General features: G+C 41.0%; 1 protein-coding gene across 1 annotated transcript in view; it reads right to left on the bottom strand.

The window, feature by feature from the left end:
- The window catches only part of mmp28 (matrix metallopeptidase 28), a 56,564-nt gene that overhangs the window by 34,154 nt on the left and 2,877 nt on the right, over window positions 1-19,533 (bottom strand). The window contains exon 3 of the mRNA XM_067450036.1: window positions 18,944-19,137. Within this exon, the coding sequence (XP_067306137.1) occupies window positions 18,944-19,137 (194 nt within the window). The remainder of the gene's footprint in view (window positions 1-18,943; window positions 19,138-19,533) is intronic.

The following is a 19,533-nucleotide window of genomic DNA, read 5'->3' as shown; positions in this document are numbered from 1 at the left end:
GGAGAGTTTGAGGTAAATAAATAATTTTGTAATGTGCTGCTGCGGCTGGATGTGCAAAGGTTTGGCCTTTGTTTCTGTTAGATAGAATTGTAAATATACATATTAAAATACTGATATTCTGCTCTATAACTCCTCCCTGAACCTCCTGCTACCCTGTATCTCACTCGTTCATTGGCTGTCGGTCATCGCTGATGTAATTTTCAGTCAGAACGCAGTTCACACAGCAGGAGTTTGAATCGCCGACAGGTCCAGATATTTAGCATGCCAAATATCTCACCGGCGTAGATGACTCGTCGGCGATTCTCTCTGATCGCGTCTTTGATTATTCACACTGCGTGATTGTCACACGCGTGCACGAGCACTGATTTGCCTATGATCTCGGCATTTGTGGGCGATTTCGAAAAACTTGTCAGCGACTCAAAATTGGGGCAAAAATCGGGCAGCGTTAACTAGGCTTTAGCATGCCAAATATCTCACCGGCGTCAGCGATTCTCTCTGATCACGTCTTTGATTATTCACACTGCATGATTGTCACTTGCGTGCACGAGCGTGCACATAGGCAATCACTGGCCTATGAATTCGGGCATTTGTCTGCGACTCAAAATCGGGGAAAAATGGGGCAGTGTTAACTAGGCTTAAAGAATGACGTTGTGTTAAGAAGTTTTTGAGAAATCCAGCCCTGACGAACAAACTAGGAGGAGTTTAAAAAAGGTTATTCAGAAAATGCAAAAATGGCAGAACAATTTTATAGATGGAAATTACATCAAATGAGCAGATCCGCACATTTGAGACAACCCTGCCAAGTTTGGGTTCTCTACGATTTATGGTTTCTGATGTCCATAAAGAGAGAAGAAGAAAAAGGAGAAGAAAAAGTCAATACAAACACAATATCTATGTGTACATGACTTTCTTCTTTCTGAACGCAATCAGAGTTATATTAATAAATATTAACGGTCCATTGAGTTTAAAGAAAGGTGCATCATCTCATCTAACTGCTCCACACGGCTCCGTGGGCTTAATAAAGGCCTTCTGAAGTGAAGCCAGCCGTTTGTGGAAGAAAAACATCCATATTTAACACTTTTTTAAAGTAAAATATCTGACTTAATGGATCCCCTCACTGCCATTATAAAGCTTGGAAGCATCAGGATATTTATAAATATAACTCTGATTGTATTCGTCAAAAAGAAGAGTCATACACCTAGGGTTATTTGAGGGTAAATCTTGGGGTAATTTTCATTTTAAGTGAACTAATCCTTTAACATGTGACTGAGGTTTTGTGAATTAGATATAATTACAGACTTCCAAAACACAAATAACTCCATTGTTCTGAGGTATAAAATGCTAGGATTATAATTAATATTTCAGGGCACAGTGAAACCAAACTAACATTAACATTAAATAAAATGAAAGAATTAAAGTGTTGTCTTATTTTTGATTTGTTTGTCTATTAAATCCCTTGATGTGTGGTATTGATTTCCCTTAGTAAGCTAGAATGAATGTCCACTACAGACTTTGTTTTTGTAATAAGAACCAACATCAGGTACTGACATGAACACACACATACTTAAACCAATGGTGCTGCATTCCTAAAGAATTAGCAAATGTTCAAACTGACAGGTCTGAATTTACAGGTCCAAATCACACACACACACACACACACACACACACACACACACACACACACACACACACACACACACACACACACACACACACAGAGAGCCTTTATTTCAACACAGCTCCAAAAATATCACCAATGCAGCCTCTGTTAGAATTACTTTATTTCTGCCCGTCTGCTCTACTATAACCTACACTATTCTGAGATATGTCCTATTTGAAACAAAACCATTTACAGTGGGGATCAAAAGTTTGCCCCCCCTTAAGTAAAAATGTGTATTAATGTGCATAAAGAAGCCAAGAAAAGATGGAAAAAATCTCCAAAAGGCATCAAATGACGGATTAGACATATAATTTACACATTCAAAATAACAGAAAACCAAAAAATGGTGTCTGCAAAAGTTTGGGCACCCTGCAGAGTTAATACTTTGTACTGCCCCAGTATGCTATGGCTTTGGCAAGTATCACAGCTTGTGAACGCTTTTTGTAGCTAGCCAAGAGTCTTTCAATTCTTGTTTGAGGTATCTTTGCCCATTCTTCCTTACAAAAGTCTTCCAGTTCTTTGAGATTTCTGGGCTGTCTGTCACGCACTGCTCTTTTAAGGTCTATCCATAGATTTTCAATTATGTTGAGGTCAGGAGATTGTGAAGGCCATGGCAAAACCTTTAGTTTATGCCTCTTGATGTAATCCACCATGGATTTTGTGGTGTGTTTAGGACCATTGTCCATTTGTAGAAGCCATCCTCTCTTTAACTTCAGTTTTTTTACAGATGGCATCAAGTTAGCATCCAAAATTTGCTGAAATTTTATTGAATCAATTTTTCCTTCTACTCGTGAAATGTTCCCTGTGCCACTGCCTGCAATACAACCCCAAAACATGATCGATTCACCCCCATTCTTAACAGTTGAACAGAGGTTCTTTTCATTCAATTCCGTGCCCTTTCTGTCATGACAGAATACAGGAAGCAAATGCAAGTAAACTCTTTTAATCTCACACAAAACATAATGTAACAGACTGTTAGTGATTGTACTAAGGACTCTATTGCACTGATTTAAAATAGCTGTGCTCGCACTGGTGTGTCGGTCAGAACACAGTAGGCAGGAATCAGAAATACCAGTCTTTTATTAAGCACAATAAACAGCACAGTCAGACCACAGGGCATTGCGTGGCATTATCAGACATGATATCTGAGGTAGTATGTTGTGTGGTATGGTTTTATCGACGCACAACTTAAACATATCCAGTTTGACCATGAAAGTCAAACTCTGTCCACATGCTGGAGAAACCCAAGTGGTACTTTTCGCGTGGTCGACTCATCAGTAACTGAAATCGAAAGTGACTGATGTAAATGTAATAACAACTGATCGGATTGGTTGTTACTTCACAACATCGCCGCCCCCCATATTTGCCACTTGATGAACAGTCAATTAGGTGGAGTCTTTGTCATTTTCATCATCTGCAAGGGCTGGAAGCGGGATTAGTTTTGCAACTGGACGAGTGTATATTTTATTCTTCACTTGGATTTTCACTGCTCTGATATGACCATCTGATCCAGGAAAGGTCTTAACTACTTTGCCGACCAACCACATAGCACGTGGGAGTTGTGGGTCTACAAGCATGGCAATAGTTCCAGGGGAAATGTCACTTGTATCTTTGTGCCATTTGTGAAAAGCTTGGAGGGTTGGTAAGTAGTGGCGAATAAAGCTTGACCAAAATTGATCAGTTAGCACCTGGCTTTGCCTCCATCTTTGCCGGCCCATGAGCTCTGTAGCTGGATATACAACCGGTGGTAAGGAACTATCAGGCCGCCCCATGAGCAGGTAATTGGGCATGACTGGGTCAAAGTCAGCTACATTGGAAGATGTGTATCCAAGAGGTTTACTATTCAGGATACCTTCCACTTCAATAGGCACGGTCAGGAGCACTTCCTCAGTCACTGTCTGTGAGCCGATGATGGTGGGAAGGGCACTTTTTACAGAGCGAATCTCTCGTTCCCAGGCACCCCCGAAGTTTGGGGCACTCGGTGGGTTGAAATGGAAAGATATTTTCTGCTTGGCCAGGCACTGTTGCAGTTGAGGGCTGAGGGATGCAAAGGCCTCATAAAGTTCTCTTTCCCCACCATGAAAATTTGTGCCATGGTCTGAGAATAATTCACAAGGTTTACCTTGACGTGCTACAAACCTCCGCAGGGCCATTAGGAAAGAATCCGTATCTATTGAGGTAATCAGGTCAAGGTGAATACGTCTTGTGGTGAGGCACTTAAAGATAATCTCCCATCTCTTCTCACAGCGTCTACCAATTTTGATCTGGAATGGTCCAAAACAGTCCATGCCCGTACTACAGAAAGGTGGTTTCTGAAGTCTCAGTCTGGCTGGTGGAAGATCTGCCATCTTTGGAATGACAGGTTTGCCTTTCCACCTGTGACACTCTTTGCATAGATATTGATGCCTACGGATGGCTTCATGTCCTCTCAGCACCCAAAAGTCTCGCCGTATTTCTGCGAATACTCTTTCTGGTCCGGGGTGGCAGAGCTTGTCATCATAATCCTTTATTAGTAATTTAGTGACTGTGTGATAAGGATCTAGCACTATAGGATGCATCGCTGATGACTCCATACCTTCTGCACGATGGAGACGACCACCAACTCGGATGACCTGGCAAGACTCATCATATTCTGGGGCTAAGGTTAACAGCCGACTGGTTGGGGGTATTGGTCTCTTTGCTTTGAGCAGTCTGTATTCCTCCGGGAAACTATCAATTTGTGATTTCCTGAAGAGGAGCATTTCTGCATCCTGGTAATTTGTGGCAGATGGATTTCCATTGGGATTATGATTTTGAACGGTTGCTTCCATGAGATCACTCCAGGAAGTATAGTTGGCCGGGTCAGGAATGGTAGGGGCAGTAGTTTCTGCCAGTAATCCACAGAAAATTCCCTTTCACTGTTCATCTTTATCCATGGGAGCTTGCATAGAAGGAGTAACTGGCCATTCCGGTTCAGGTCTGAGCAAGTATGATGGACCTTGGCTCCACCTATTGGGCACTGATAGCTCTGCAAGCATTTGACCTCGGGTAAGGTCATCAGCGGGGTTACTGTGCGAGTCTACATACCTCCAGGTACATTCACTAGTCAGTTCCTGGATCTCTGCAATCCTCGTCCCAACAAATACCTTAAATCTGCAGGATTTAGAAGTTATCCATGCGAGGACAGTTGTGGAGTCTGTCCACATGACCACTTTACTTATTTCTAGAGTGAGCTCAGTTTCCAGGAGTTTGGCCAACAGAGCACCATTCAAAGCCGCACATAATTCCAATCAGGGAATGGTTTGTTGTCGCTTAGGGGCAACTTTGGATTTCGCCATGATGAAGGCTAGCTGAACATGGCCTTGTGGATCTTCTGTCCGTAGATAGGCGACGGACCCATATGCCCTCTCAGAAGCGTCACAGAATATGTGGATTTGTCTGGTAACCTTAGACTGGTCTGTATCTGATGTCACCAGACAATGAGGAAGGGTAATGATGGCCATGGTAGGGAGTTCCCTTTCCCAGTTAGTCCTCTTCCAGGATCTGTTGTTGGTCTTTATCCAGTCTACGATTTGGTCTTTAGTGAGTGCTTGGAATGTGGTGCACTGGCTCAGATAATGGTCTCTGTTATCACAGTACAGACAGAATGCATAGCTCGTCTCAAATTTCTTTGCTGGTTGCCGTACCATATAAGCTGAAGTTGGCTGATCCGCACAATGAAGGATTGTAGCTGCTCTGGGTTTGAATCTGGGTTCTCTGCTTAAGTCAACTTTGTGTCTGACTCTGTCTCTCTGGGCTTTGTTTCCTCCAAAGCTCTCATGGTCTTGGCACCATGACTCAAACTTCAGCCACTTTGCCAAATCAAGGAGTGTGTACACAGTACCAGGTTCACTGCTGATGCCCCTTCTAAAGGCTGCGCGTAGCTCGGGTGGTCACGCCACATGGGAACCACAGCGTAGTTCAACCTCTCCATCTGACCCCAAAGTTTTGAGGAGGCCTACTAATGCTTGGACTTGGAGCGCTCAAAGCGCTCAAAGCTCAATGTGTCACCAGACGGGATATCTGGGGAGTCCATAACAGCTGCTATCTTGTTTAGAGCCAGTTGATGAGGACGGCCATATCTCTCAGTTAATGCCACCATGGTGTCTGAATAAGGGGTTAGCGAGTTCAAGAACGAGTCGGCTATCAGGCGTGCCTCCATGAGTTTCAAGTGATCAACGACCACCTGATATTTAAACAGTTCAGTTGTATCATCTGGCAATAAGTTACCCAAAGCTAACTTTAGCCGGGTAAATTCACCTCGGTCTCGATGGATGAAGTCGGGTATGGTCGGCTGTGGACCCCTATAAGTTGTCTCCTGTCTAGTTGAACTGGACTGCCATGCCACTGGGTTTGCTGGTGGCCCATAAGGTTGAGAATGGGAAGAAACAGCAGGCATTAGAGGCGTAGAGGTTGTCAATTTTGGTTTCAACTGCCGTGAGACCTGTTGGTTTCTAAAGGGGTCAAGCATGTTTGAAGGAACATGAGTCACTCCATCACTAGCAAAGCTGTCTGGGTAATGACTCAAGGCTGGAGATTGAACACTCTGAGCCTCAAGATGTTCTTTACTATGTGTAGTAGGATGTCTGCGTAGGGCTGGTACTGGATGGACTCGAGGGGCTGGTCTAGGAACAGGTTGCTCTAATTCTCTGTAGGCAGTTCTAGGTGAGGGTAATGGAGGTGTTGGGGCAACTGGCTGCACTTTATGAAGTGGAGAAGCTGAACTTGGTTGATTTCTCATTAGCATTCCTTGCATACCTTTCTGGATATCTAACAGTTGTCTAATTTCCTCCTTCATTGTTTGCTGGGCTTGACAAAGTTGTCTGTTCTCTCTTTCAAGGTCATGCAATCTTTCTCTTGATTCTCGAGGTATGGAATGAGTTTCCATCTGTGGTAAATACTCATCTCTCTCGCTTCACTGACCTTTGATGAGATGCCAGGGCTCTCCTTCTGTGTCTCCTGCCTCTAACGAATCAGGTGTTCGTCTGCCAGGCTCCTGGTATGCACTTTGGTGGCTGAAATCGTGCCAATGTGCCATCCTTCTATTTCTGTGCTGATAATCTTCTCGGCCATGTGACTGCTGTGCCATTAGAGAAGCTCTTGTTTGATTTGGATACTGAACTTCAAATTCTTCTAAATAGGCTGGATGGCGGACTGAACGTTTAGGACGTGCACCTTCAGTCTGATAATCATCCATTCTGGCCCAATAAGAACAATGATCTGGCTCGAAGGACCAATTTGTTAGTGATTGTACTAAGGACTATATTGCACTGGTTTAAAATAGCTGTGCTCACACTGGTGTGTCGGTCAGAACACAGTAGGCAGGAATCAGAAATACCAGTCTTTTATTAAGCACAATAAACCACACAGTCAGACCACAGGGCATTGCGTGGCATTATCAGACATGATATCTGAGGTAGTATGTTGTGTGGTATGGTTTCATTGACGCACACTGGTGTTGAGACTTGTATGGCTTAATATGACATAAATGATGTCTCTTACTGAATTATGTAGTAGAAAACCCATGAAAGATCTACGTTATTTTAAAAAATCGATTTTATATTTGGACCATGGGCGGCGCCATTTTGTTTGTGTTCTAGGTTGATGACGTAGATTGGTTGAACTCCTCAATCAGCTGGCGTTACCCGTAGCTATTTTTACCACAACGCAACTCGAAAATTGTTTCAGAGTTAAACAAAACCAATGAATTGCTTTGTAATTGTACTTAAAACACACTCAAACATACATGTGCAAACAAACTCACCTACACAAGTCACAAACAGATCGGCGGCCGGGCACACACACCTGACAGACTGCGCGGTCTCAATCGAGATGTTGGGCTGCTCAGTCTCCATGACAGGGGCTGAATCCGAAATCGACCCCCTATACCTTGAAATAGGGCATTATTTGAACGGACGGCCATTTGTAGTGTTGTCCGACACCATAGGGACATTTTCGAGTGCAGTCATTCAGTCTCACGTTCACCGCAATAACGAGTGTACAGCCGATTTACACACAACAGCTGTCCGACTTCACGCACTCGATCGTCTTCATTCACTCCTTCAAGTTGTATTAGTGAACAAAAGTAGCGAAAGTAATTTGTGTCTTAAAAGTGAAAGTTTAAAGATTGAGGTTAATTCACTGAGCGTGCTCAAACTTGCACAAACCAATCCCATATGCATCATCACCAAAACATCCTGCCGCTCTTCCTCAAGTTAACTTATCCCATCATCCTACCTAGATATTTCCCTCTGCTGGATACATAGGCATTACAGTTAATCTACTGCATATCAACAGTCTATCTATGATATCAACACAGGGAATAGTGATGTATGCGCGCACGCAGTGCGTGTGTGTTCGCGCCGATCTGTTCGCGCCTCATATGTGTGTGTGTGTGTGTGTGTGTGTGTGTGTGTGTGTGTGTGTGTGTGTGTTCGTGTTCGCGCCGATCTGTTGGGGTGTGTGTGAGTCTGTGTGAGCGAGAGAGTTTGTGTCCACATGTTTGGGTGCGTGAAGTCGGACAGCTGTTGTAAATCGGCTGTACACTGCGGTGCAACGTGAGACTGAATGACTGCACTCGAACATGTCCACTATGATGTCGGACAACACTACAAATGGCCGTCCCTTCAAATAATGCCCTATTTCAGGGTATAGGGGGTCGATTTCGGATTCAGCCCCTGTCATGGAGACTGAGCAGCCCAACATCTCGATTGAGACAACGCAGTCTGTCAGGTGTGTTTTCCCGGCCGCCGATCTGTTTGTGTAGGTGAGTTTGTTTGCACATGTATGTTTGAGTGTGTTTTAAGTACAATTACAAAGCAATTCATTGGTTTTGTTTAACTCTGAAACAATTTTCGAGTTGCGTTGTGGTAAAAATAGCTACGGGTAACGCCAGCTGATTGAGGAGTTCAACCAATCTACGTCATCAACCTAGAACGCAAACAAAATGGCGATTTTTTAAATAACGTAGATCTTTCATGGGTTTTCTACTACATAATTCAGTAAGAGACATCATTTATGTCATATTAAGCCATACAAGTCTCAACACCAGGGGATCCCTTTAAACAAATCCAGTTTGACCATGAAAGTCAAACTCAGTCCACATGCTGGATAAACCCAAGTGGTACATTTTGCGTGGTCGACGCATCAGGAACTGAAATCGAAAGTGACTGACGTAAATGTAATAACAACTGATCGGATTGGTTGTTACTTCACAACACAGACAGAGATGATGTTGGGTGGCGCAGGGACTAAGACGGTCAACACAGAACAGATGAGAATGGTGAGTCGTTGTGATCAGGTGCAGGTGCAGGTGCAGGTGCAGATGCAGTCAGAATCCAGATAGAGCTTAATCCACAGGAGCACTGTGCAGGAACAAGAAGCATGATACTGGAACGCCGAAACAGGACCAAGGAGACACACAGCACAGAAGACATCAACAACGATCTGACAATGGAGATGAGAAACGGATGAGTATATGTAGGGGAGAGTGATAAGCTGCAGCTTGTTGTGATAATGATCAGCAAACAATGAGTCTTAGCTACCTCTCTCTCAATGAGCCGTCTCTCTCTCTCTCTCTCTCTCTCTCTCTCTCTCTCTCTCTCTCTCTCTCTCTCTCTCTCTCTCTCACACACACACACACACACACACACACACACACACACACACACACACACACGAAACAATGCATTCATAAACCTTGACACTTTCTTCTCCAAACATAACTTTGCTCATTCTGGCCAAAAAGTTATATTTTAACCTCATCGGTCCACAGAACTTGTTTTCAAAATGCATCAGGCTTGTCTATATGTTCATTTGCAAACTTCAAACGCTGATTTTTGTGTTGAGGACGTAGAAAAGGTTTTCTTCTGATGACTCTTCCATGAAGACCATATTTGTACAAGTATCTCTTTATAGTAGAATAGTGTACCACAACTCCAGTGTCTGCCAGATCTTTCTGGAGGGATCGTGCAGACAAACGTGGGTTTTGAGTTGCTTTTCTCACAATCCTGTGAGCTGTTCTGTCTGATATTTTTCTTGGTCTTCCAGATCTTGCTTTAACTTCCACTGTTCTTGATGACTGCCATTTCTTAATTATATTCCGAACAGAGGATATTGGCATGTGAAAACGCTTTGCTAACTTTTTAATAGCCTTTTCCTGCTTTGTGAGCATCAACTATTTTCAGTTTCAGTTTTCTAGACAACTCCTTAGAAGAACCCATGGTGCTGATTGTTGGGGCAAGGTCAGATGAGTCTGGGCATTTAAAACCTTTGAGATTGACATCCCCTGGTCTATCCAGACGAAGTTCGAGAACAATCCATGACACTGTCAGGTCTCTTCTTGCCAAAGGGGGCAGTACAAGGTATCTCTGCAGGGTGCCCAAACTTTTGCAGACACCATTTTTTTGTTTTCTTTTATTTTGAAAGTGTAAATGATGGAAATATATATATTTTTAATATATTATAAGAATCTGTCATTTGATGCCTTTTGGAGATTTTTCCATATTTTGTATGCACATTAATACAAATTGTTACTTGTGGTGCCCAAACCTTTAATCCCCACTGTAGCCATATGTGTATGTTAGTTTTAATCCACTCAATGAAAATGCCTTCTGCAAAAAAGTCCTCAGTGCCAAAGACCTTGACTGAAAAGAGAGTTTTATTAACTTTAGCACTTGACAAACTTTGTGTGGTGGGCCTATACACAAGTGGATGTTCATTCTAATCCTGCTGTATACACTCGGTATAGACAGTAATTATGACTACACTGTATTACCCATTATTAGGCTCAGAATTACACCACACCCAGCAGGCACAGAATTACCTCACAACTCCATGCAAATCCTTTTAACCAAAGGACAAAAGTAGCCGATTAAATATACTTTTTTCACATAGTTTTACATACATTGTTATAAACTGATATTGTTTGAAAATATTGATTTATAAAAACAGCCATGTTCCTAATTCAGAGTATGTTCATTTTTGTGTAAGCTTTTAAACAGATAAACAGGAATTTACTTAAAATCTACGTTGACTGAATTTTCCAGCTGCATGTTTTCACTGTTATATGGTAGGGGACACTATTATACATCTTCTGAAAGAGTACACAATCTCCAGATTAAAACACAGGTTTCACCTGTGTTTCAGAAAGCATTCTCCCATCTTAAAAATATATCTAATTTACAACATATGCTCTCATTGCAAAATGCTGAACAGTTAGTTAATGCATTCATGAGCTCAAGGCTAGATTATTGTAATGCTCTACAGGGTGGTTGCCCTGCTCGCTTAATAAACAAACTCCAGCTGGTCCAAAACACAGCAGCTCAAGTTCCAACTAGAACCAGGAAGTTTTAGTTTTCAGTAACTGACCCGGTTCTGTCCACACTGCATTGGCTCCCTATTAAACATTGTTTAAATTTGTAAATCTTATTAGCTAATTAGTTAGAAAGCACTAAATGGTTTAGCTCCCCAGTACTTGAGCGAGCTCTTAAAACATTATACTCCATTACGCCTATTGCGGTCTCAAAACTCAGAATATCTAAATCAACTGCAGGTGTTCGACCCTTTTCCTATTTAGCACCTAAACTCTGGAACAGTCTTCCTAGCATTGTTCAGGAAGCAGACACACTCTGTCGGTTTATATCTCGACTAAAAGATTAGATTTATTAAAAAGAAAGATTCATTCGAGGGAGACCACCAGTGAGCAGCCGACACCAAGAAGAGAGAGCAGCTGCAGCAAGCAACACGAAACGTCCTTCAAACCAGAACCAACCGCAACAATTCAAACAAAAACAGCAGAGAAGCGGTGAAAAAAGGCAAACGGCGAGCAACGTCCTCTCAGTGGCTGCCAACAATCAGCAACAGTCCCAATTGTAGCTCTGATTTTTAGACAAGTTACAAACATAATAAAATAAAATCTAAATCTAATAGTACAGTTATCATGATTTGTGGGTAGAGAAGCTGCGAACAGACAACGCCAGCATCCTCTCTCCCATGCTGCCTAGCAACATATAGAGCTGCATGGTGGCTGAAGTTTGCACCGGGCTAGCGTCATCATCGTCCGGCAAGATGTTTGGGATGTTCCGCTTCTCGGCTGCTGAGGCTCGGCTGCTCCACTGTTCCGTCTTGCACTGCGGCCGTGGAGCGGCTTGGACTTCTGCGCCGACCCCGGTGTGTCCACAGAGGTGCCTGGAAAATTTGTTTGCCTCCTGCATGGTGCTGCGGCGATCTCCATTATCTGGTGTTCAGCTGTCATGCCTCGACGACATCATCAGGACACTGCCGAATTGGGAATATGTGGCAATAGAGCCTCTAGCGCTTGGAGAAATGTAATACATGGAGTGGACCGCAGTGTACTGGAGCTTACAGAGAATTCCACCATCGGCTCAGTTTCTGTTCACCATCAGCTCTGTTTCTGTCCACCATCAGCTCTGTTTCTGTTCACCATCAGCTCTGTTTCTGTTCACCATCAGTTCTGTTTCTATTCACAATCAGCTCTGTTTCTGTTTCACCATCAGCTCTGTTTCTGTTCACCATCAGCTCTGTTTCTGTTCACCATCAGCTCTGTTTTCTGTTCACCATCAGCTGTTTCTGTTCACCATCAGCTCTGTTTCTGTTTCACAATCAGCTCTGTTTCTGTTTCACCATCAGCTCTGTTTCTGTTCATCATCAGCTCTGTTTCTGTTCACCATCAGCTCTGTTTCTGTTCACAATCAGCTCTGTTTTCTGTTCACCATCAGCTGTTTCTGTTCACCATCAGCTCTGTTTCTGTTTCACAATCAGCTCTGTTTCTGTTTCACCATCAGCTCTGTTTCTGTTCATCATCAGCTCTGTTTCTGTTCACCATCCGCTCTGTTTCTGTTCACCATCTGCTCTGTTTCTGTTCACCATCAGCTCTGTTTCTGTTCACCATCAGCTCTGTTTTCTGTTCACCATCAGCTCTGTTTCTGTTCACCCTCAGCTCTGTTTCTGTTCACCATCAGCTCTGTTTCTGTTCACCATCAGCTCTTTTTTCTGTTCACCATCAGCTCTGTTTCTGTTCACCATCAACTCTGTTTCTGTTCACCATCAGCTCTGTTTCTGTTCACCATCAGCTCTGTTTCTGTTCACCGTCAGCTCTGTTTCTGTTCACCATTAGCTCTTTTTTTCTGTTCACCATCAGCTTTGTTTCTGTTCACCGTCAGCTGTTTTCTGTTCACCGTCAGCTCTGTTTACTGTTCACCGTCAGCTGTTTTCTGTTCACCGTCAGCTCTGTTTTCTGTTTACCATCAATGCTGTTTCTATTCACCATAAACTCTGTTTCTGTTCACCATCCGCTCTGTTTCGGTTTCACCATCAGCACTGTTTCTGTTCACCATCAGCTCTGTTTCTGTTTCACCATCAGCTCTGTTTTCTGTTCACCAGCAGCTCTGTTTCTGTTTCACCATCAGCTGATTTCTGTTCGCCAGCAGCTCTGTTTCTGTTTCACCATCAGCTGTTTTCTGTTCACCATCAGCTGTTTCTGTTCACCATCAGCTCTGTTTTCTGTTCACCAGCAGCTGTTTCCGTTCACCATCAGCTCTGTTTTCTGTTCACCAGCAGCTGTTTCCGTTCACCATCAGCTCTGTTTTCTGTTCACCATCAGCTCTGTTTTCTGTTCACCATCAGCTCTGTTTCTGTTCACCATCAGCTCTGTTTTCTGTGTTGATTGATTGTTTGTTTGTATTATTCTATATTTTTACTTGTTATACATTTTTTGTTATTTTTTACATTTATTCACTTTGAGATTCTTCGGAATGAAAAGTGCGTTATAAATAAAATCTATTACAGTTTTTCTTGATTGCATTGACCTGGTTAAAGAAACTAGGATTCACTCAGTTTTCATCATCAGTATCTAAGCAGAGCAGAAGACATGTCTTGCAAATGGCTTAACTCTTTCTCATTGGATTGACACATTTTCCCCAACCTTTAGCAAAACAGTTAACATGCATGTCATTCAAGCAGTCCGAACTCCATTGTTTTAGCTGTGGTAACCAAACAGAAACCATGTATTCCTAACTATTAGAAACTACTTTGAACAGTATGAAATCACTGAAGCACTGTCCGACACTCCATTACACAAATCTTCAATTAGCAATCAGTCTGTAGGCCTTATATAAGGTGCCATGTCTGTGTTGTGTCGTCTTTGTTTTACTCAGAGAATAAGGGAGCTTGAAGTTGAGGGGGCACATCATGTCTTCATTTATGTTGATGAAGCCGACTTTAATCTCAGCAAAGTGAGGAGACGTGGACGGAACCTCATTGGGTACATGGCCACTATCACAGTTCCAGGACAGAGGGGTGCCAACATAACCATGTGTGCTGCCATCTCCAATGATGTTGTCTTATGCCATATCCCTGCTATTGGCCCATACAACACCAACGCCTCATAACATTTCTGAATTCACTTCATGAGTAGCTGATCCCACCCGAGGAGAGAGGGCTGCTTAGGCCTGGCATGCCACTCTTCGTCATCATCTGGGACAATGTGGCGTTCCACCACTCTCGCCTTGTCAATGAGGGGGTTAGGTTACACCCTTGTATGATGATGCTGTTCCTCCCAGCATATTCCTCATTTTTGAATCCCATAGTAGAATTCTTCAGTGCTTGGAGGTGGAAGGTTTATGATCTTTATGATCAAGAAGATTTTTCCCTATGTGCATTGCAAGAGAGGATATTGAATGTGATGTGGATGAGGCCATGTGGCCATCGTCTTATACTCCAATATATTTTACTGTATTTTGGTTTACATGTATTTTCTGTAATATTTACAGTATTTCAGTTTTCAGACATGGTTTGAAAAAATAAATATCATGAAATCAATAAAAAAAATGCCTCAAAGCATTTCTTCACACTGAGTTCTGTATTTTGTTGTCCATTGTGTAATGATTGACGGAAAGAGCTCATACACTTGTTTGCAAGTTGTGTTGTTTGAAGGCAAAATTTGCTTTTGTTACATTTTAAATGTTTTGGCGCGGTTAGAGCCTTTTGCAAACAAAATGTGTCCTTTTGACCATGAGTGCCACTGTTTTGGCCTGTGTGTTAACTGTTTTGAAAATATGGAGTTTGAAAGCAATCAAGAAAAACGGTATTATTATTATTATTTATTAAAAACAAATCTCTTTACTGTAATCAAGAAAAACTGTATTATTATTATTATTATTATTATTTATTAAAAACACATATCTTTACTGTAATCAAGAAAAACTGTATTATTATTATTATTATTATTATTATTTTTTTAAAAACACATCTCTTTACTATGGCATACAAATAGAACATTATCAATTTCTATTATTCAAATCAGTTAAATGATTGTTAGGCTGCACTAATTAGGTCAGCTGGAACCGGGAGCACTTACCATAACACCTGATGTACTTGATACATCATAAGAACAGTAGAATCTATGCTAATATTAGTCTCTCTGTTTATCCTGAGGTTTACTGCAGTCGGCCGGATCCAGGCCCGTATTCAGACCAGATGGTGGACCTGCGCCTAGACATGACCAAAGCATCTACGGAGTGTCTGCAGAGACCATTTCAACTTGACTTACCCTTGTGAAGCCCTCATAGACACAACATCCAGTGGCACTGATCCTCAACAAACCCATCTCCGGCATGATGACTCCGATCTTCAACCTGATGGAACTGGACAAATACTCTGAATATTCTGATCTAATCTGACTTCTGACCTGTAATATTGCCTGAATCATAATCATACACTTTTCTCCATTATACCTGAAGGAGTTTCGGTTCCTTGCCTCTGTCATCTTTAGCTTGCTCAGTTGGGGACACTAAAATTTAAACTATATTTCTGATCTGCCTGTGTAACCCCTTCTCTTCGGACCGGGACTCGAACCCGGGTCCGCTGGCATGAGAGTCGGAGACTCTAACAAGGAAGCTAAAGGCTGCAACCTCTACCGTCAGTTGCTAGAGCATCTCTTGAGGTCAGAGGAGTGAGGTTTACTCGCACAGCAACTACTACTAGCTGGACTCTATTACACCCGCATTGACACTATATGACAATTGAACTGAACTGTTTTCTCCAGAGTGGCTGCTGTATTACAGAAACTGCATTATTTTCCTGTTGACACAGTGACTACGTTTACATGGACAGCAGTAATCTAATTATTGACCTTATTCTAAATAAGACAATATTCTGATTAAGGTGTTTACATGAGTTGCTTTTAGAGTACTCCGTTCATGTTCCCGTTTTACATCTGATAGAACATAGGTCGATTATGGCACGTCATTACGTCCCCATGCCACGCTACGTTCTCCAACATCCAATCATAGCGTGACTTTGGCAGGTATGTTAATTTTATGGGCTCAGGAAACCTGCTAACTTCACCTGCGGGTGTCGCTGTTGGACAGTGTTACTTTACATTAAGAAGTATAAAAAACATGCGTTTTTACAATGTTTTATATACATTTACGTTGATTTATTTTTGTAATATTATGTATTGTCTCTTTCTGTTTTTTTGAAGAGACACTGCCCCTCTTTCCTCCTTATTGACAGCGTACATTTAGAATAATAGCTTTGATTAATGATGAAAAAAGGTTTAAAAATTGGGACTGTTTGGATTGTTTTTCCTGCCATCGAGCCACAGGCGTTCACTGAATGACCCATCTGGTTTGCGATTACAGATACAAACTTATTGTATTTTACTTTTACAATGAGCATAATAATTACAACAAAAATATAGAGAGAGGACGCAGTGTTCAGAATGAACAGTCAAGCAAAACACACACCGCACATAGCAATTCGTTATACGACATTTCAGACTGACAGATACGTAAAAGATAAACGGGACTTTTCCGCCATTTACTGGTTTGTAGACGTTGTTATATTAATTATAATTTCAATTCTGTTTTATTGGCCACAATATTATCAATGATTGTTGAAAGGGGCACTTTTGATTAATTTTCAAAAAGGGCAGAGGCTCGAACTCACAAAGCCTCCCCTCTGCACTCTGTTGTGTGTGACTTTATGTGTCCTGTCACAAAATGTGGCGAAATCTCCAACACAACATTAATAGTTAGATTAAGGTGTGTACATGTCTCCGATAATGCAACTAAAATAGGCATACTCCACATGTCTTAATCCGATTTATGTTTAGTTAGATTATGACTTTAATCAGATTAAGGTAATTAGAAATCGCTGTCTACATGGTAACCTTTTAATCAGAGTATTGTCTTAATCAGATTAATATCGGAGTATTGTTGTCCATGTAAACGTAGTCAGTGCTTTGAAACAATCTGCTTTGTAAAAAGCACTATATAAATAAAGGTGACGACTTGAAGAAGAAGTAGAAACAAGCAACAGAAGCATTGTTTCCGCACATTCAAAACAACTCGATCATCAAACTTTAAACAGCATATAGATCAAAACTGGAAATGACTGTACAGCTTTTGAGGGTGTTGATAAACTGGATCTACTCCATCAGTGTTTTGATCATTACTCTGATTTTGATCTGGACGTGGTCTTTGACAAAATGTTTTCTGAGGTTTTTGTTTCAAATATTGCTTTGTTTTATGAAATTTTCCCACATTCCGGTGTTGATTTTTTAAAAAAAGGATGCATGAAACTACTGTAAAATAAAATGTTTTTAAAATTGAAAGGATTGAAAATGTCAATTCAAAAATCAAATCTATTTGATTAAAGACATTTGCTTTACAGTTTTCAACCTCCATCTCTCTTATCAGAAGGGCCATTTGGAGTAAAGACGAAGAGATACTGAGGGTCTGTAGGCCACATGTGTGGCACACCTGTAGTACAATGGCGGACGTTTGGTTTGATTAGTCAGTTTGAATGTTTCACATTAGGCTTTCAGTCATGGAAAAGATAAAAGAAGATTGTAACTGTTGCTCTGTCTCTTTTATTCTCTGGTTCTCTCTCTCTTCTTGGGGCCTGCTCTTTGGCTCTTCTTGTCTTTGCTCTCTTATTCTCTTTGTTTCTCTCTCTCTCTATTCCTCAGGTTACATTATATTCATGCTGGGTACGGTTAATGGTATGGTAAAGTTTTTATCATCTATTTTTTTAAGTGTAACCATAACCAGATTTTGTCATTAAATTCTTTCAATTACAAATTATTTGCTAAATAGTTTTGATTTGGTATTGACTTTGAAGTGTTGCCTATTGCATTGCAATACAATGTAGTCACATTATAGCAACGCTCTCCCGCATATTTTGCTATTGTAAATGCGCTTATTTCCGTCATTGGTATAAGTTGCAGTGGGTGGTAAAGACGAGAAATGTACAGTTTTCTATAATCTTGCTGATAACATTTCTTAAAAAGTCTGGCAAACCTGCAGCCTGAACCACTGTAGGTGATCTACCCTTACAAAATGGAAAGTTGGATACAAAATGTTTACATATTAATAGGAACATAGTTATATACTTAAAGTACAAAAATAATATATAAATTGTAAACTATAGGTATGATTTTATGCTCACTTCAGAAATATGTACAACTACTTGCAGTGTACAACTACAAAACTAGTAGTTTATTAAGAGTACACTTCAAAGTACTATCATAAACTAAAAATATACTACAAATATTAATATAGTAAACTACTAGTGTATACTTATAAGTATACTTGTAGTACAGATGCAGTACAAAAGACAAATTAAGTTGTGAACTAGTCAAAGTTTACTACTGTTAAACTTAGAGTACACTTATCATACTTTTACATATGCATTTTAATACACTTACAAGTTAACTATTAGTACATTGATATTAGTATACTAACTACATAAAGTATACTTAAAATACTTGAAAATTACTTAAAGGTGCAGTGTAAATGTTAGCAGCATCTAGTGGTGAGGTTGGGAATTGCAACCGCCCACCGCTCACCCCTCTCTTTCGAAGCAATAGAGAAGCTATAGTGGCTGCAGTGTGTAATATTTAATCATAAACATTACACACTGCACCTTTAAATATACCTCATAAAATGAACTTGAAGTATACTTTTTACTCAAGGGTACACCCTTTATCATCAAATCAAATTTGTAGTAAAAAACAAACAACAAACAATGAAAGCATGACCTCCATGCATTCTTTCAGTTTTCAATGAATATGTCTTTATTGCTATCCTTTGTTCATTGATACACACGATGTGTGGAATTTAAGGGGTTTTCAAAGATTTATGGGTGTGCCCAACACTTTTTCAAACATTTGAGAAATGACTCTGGTGTCATTTGAACACCACAATGAAACAGGCTGGTGAATGCCTGAAGGGTCTTTACCTGTCTGAGTGTAACGCTTCTTACGGAGATGCTGCTCATTGCCCAAGTGGCCTGTGAAGATACCATTGACCCTTTGGCTCCAGGAACTATGGCTACCAACATCCTTAACCCCGCAGCGGGCGGAGCTCATCTTCTCCAGAGTGTCACTGTCCAGCCATCCAGTGACGGGCAGCTGAGACAACCACTGAAACTCTCTGAAAGAGATTACATTTTTTATTTTATTAATATGTTATGCTGTCCTCTGTGATGACATAGGACTCAGTTGTTTAAAAAATACTATTTCATGAAATAACATGCACAGGCAAAACATATTTTCAGGTTTCAGGATTTTGTAACCAAACTTTCTTTAAAGATGATTCTCAACGGATATAGACCTACCATTTAACTTAATGCAATATGTGGGTAAAATGGCCATACATGGGTTTTCCCATTCAGTATAATGTATTTATACACTGTATTTAACTGTTTTTTGGGGGCAACAGGTAAGGGGAAAAAAGTGTAATAATGGGAGTAGTAGTTGGCAACATTTTCATAATAATATCTAATATTTCATAGGAACATTCATATGTAATTTCTTTCCCTTTCTTTTC

Source organism: Pseudorasbora parva, chromosome 8 (assembly GCF_024679245.1).
Source record: "Pseudorasbora parva isolate DD20220531a chromosome 8, ASM2467924v1, whole genome shotgun sequence".
Classification (NCBI taxonomy): Eukaryota; Metazoa; Chordata; class Actinopteri; order Cypriniformes; family Gobionidae; genus Pseudorasbora; species Pseudorasbora parva.
This window is presented reverse-complemented; position numbering and strand designations above follow the sequence as displayed.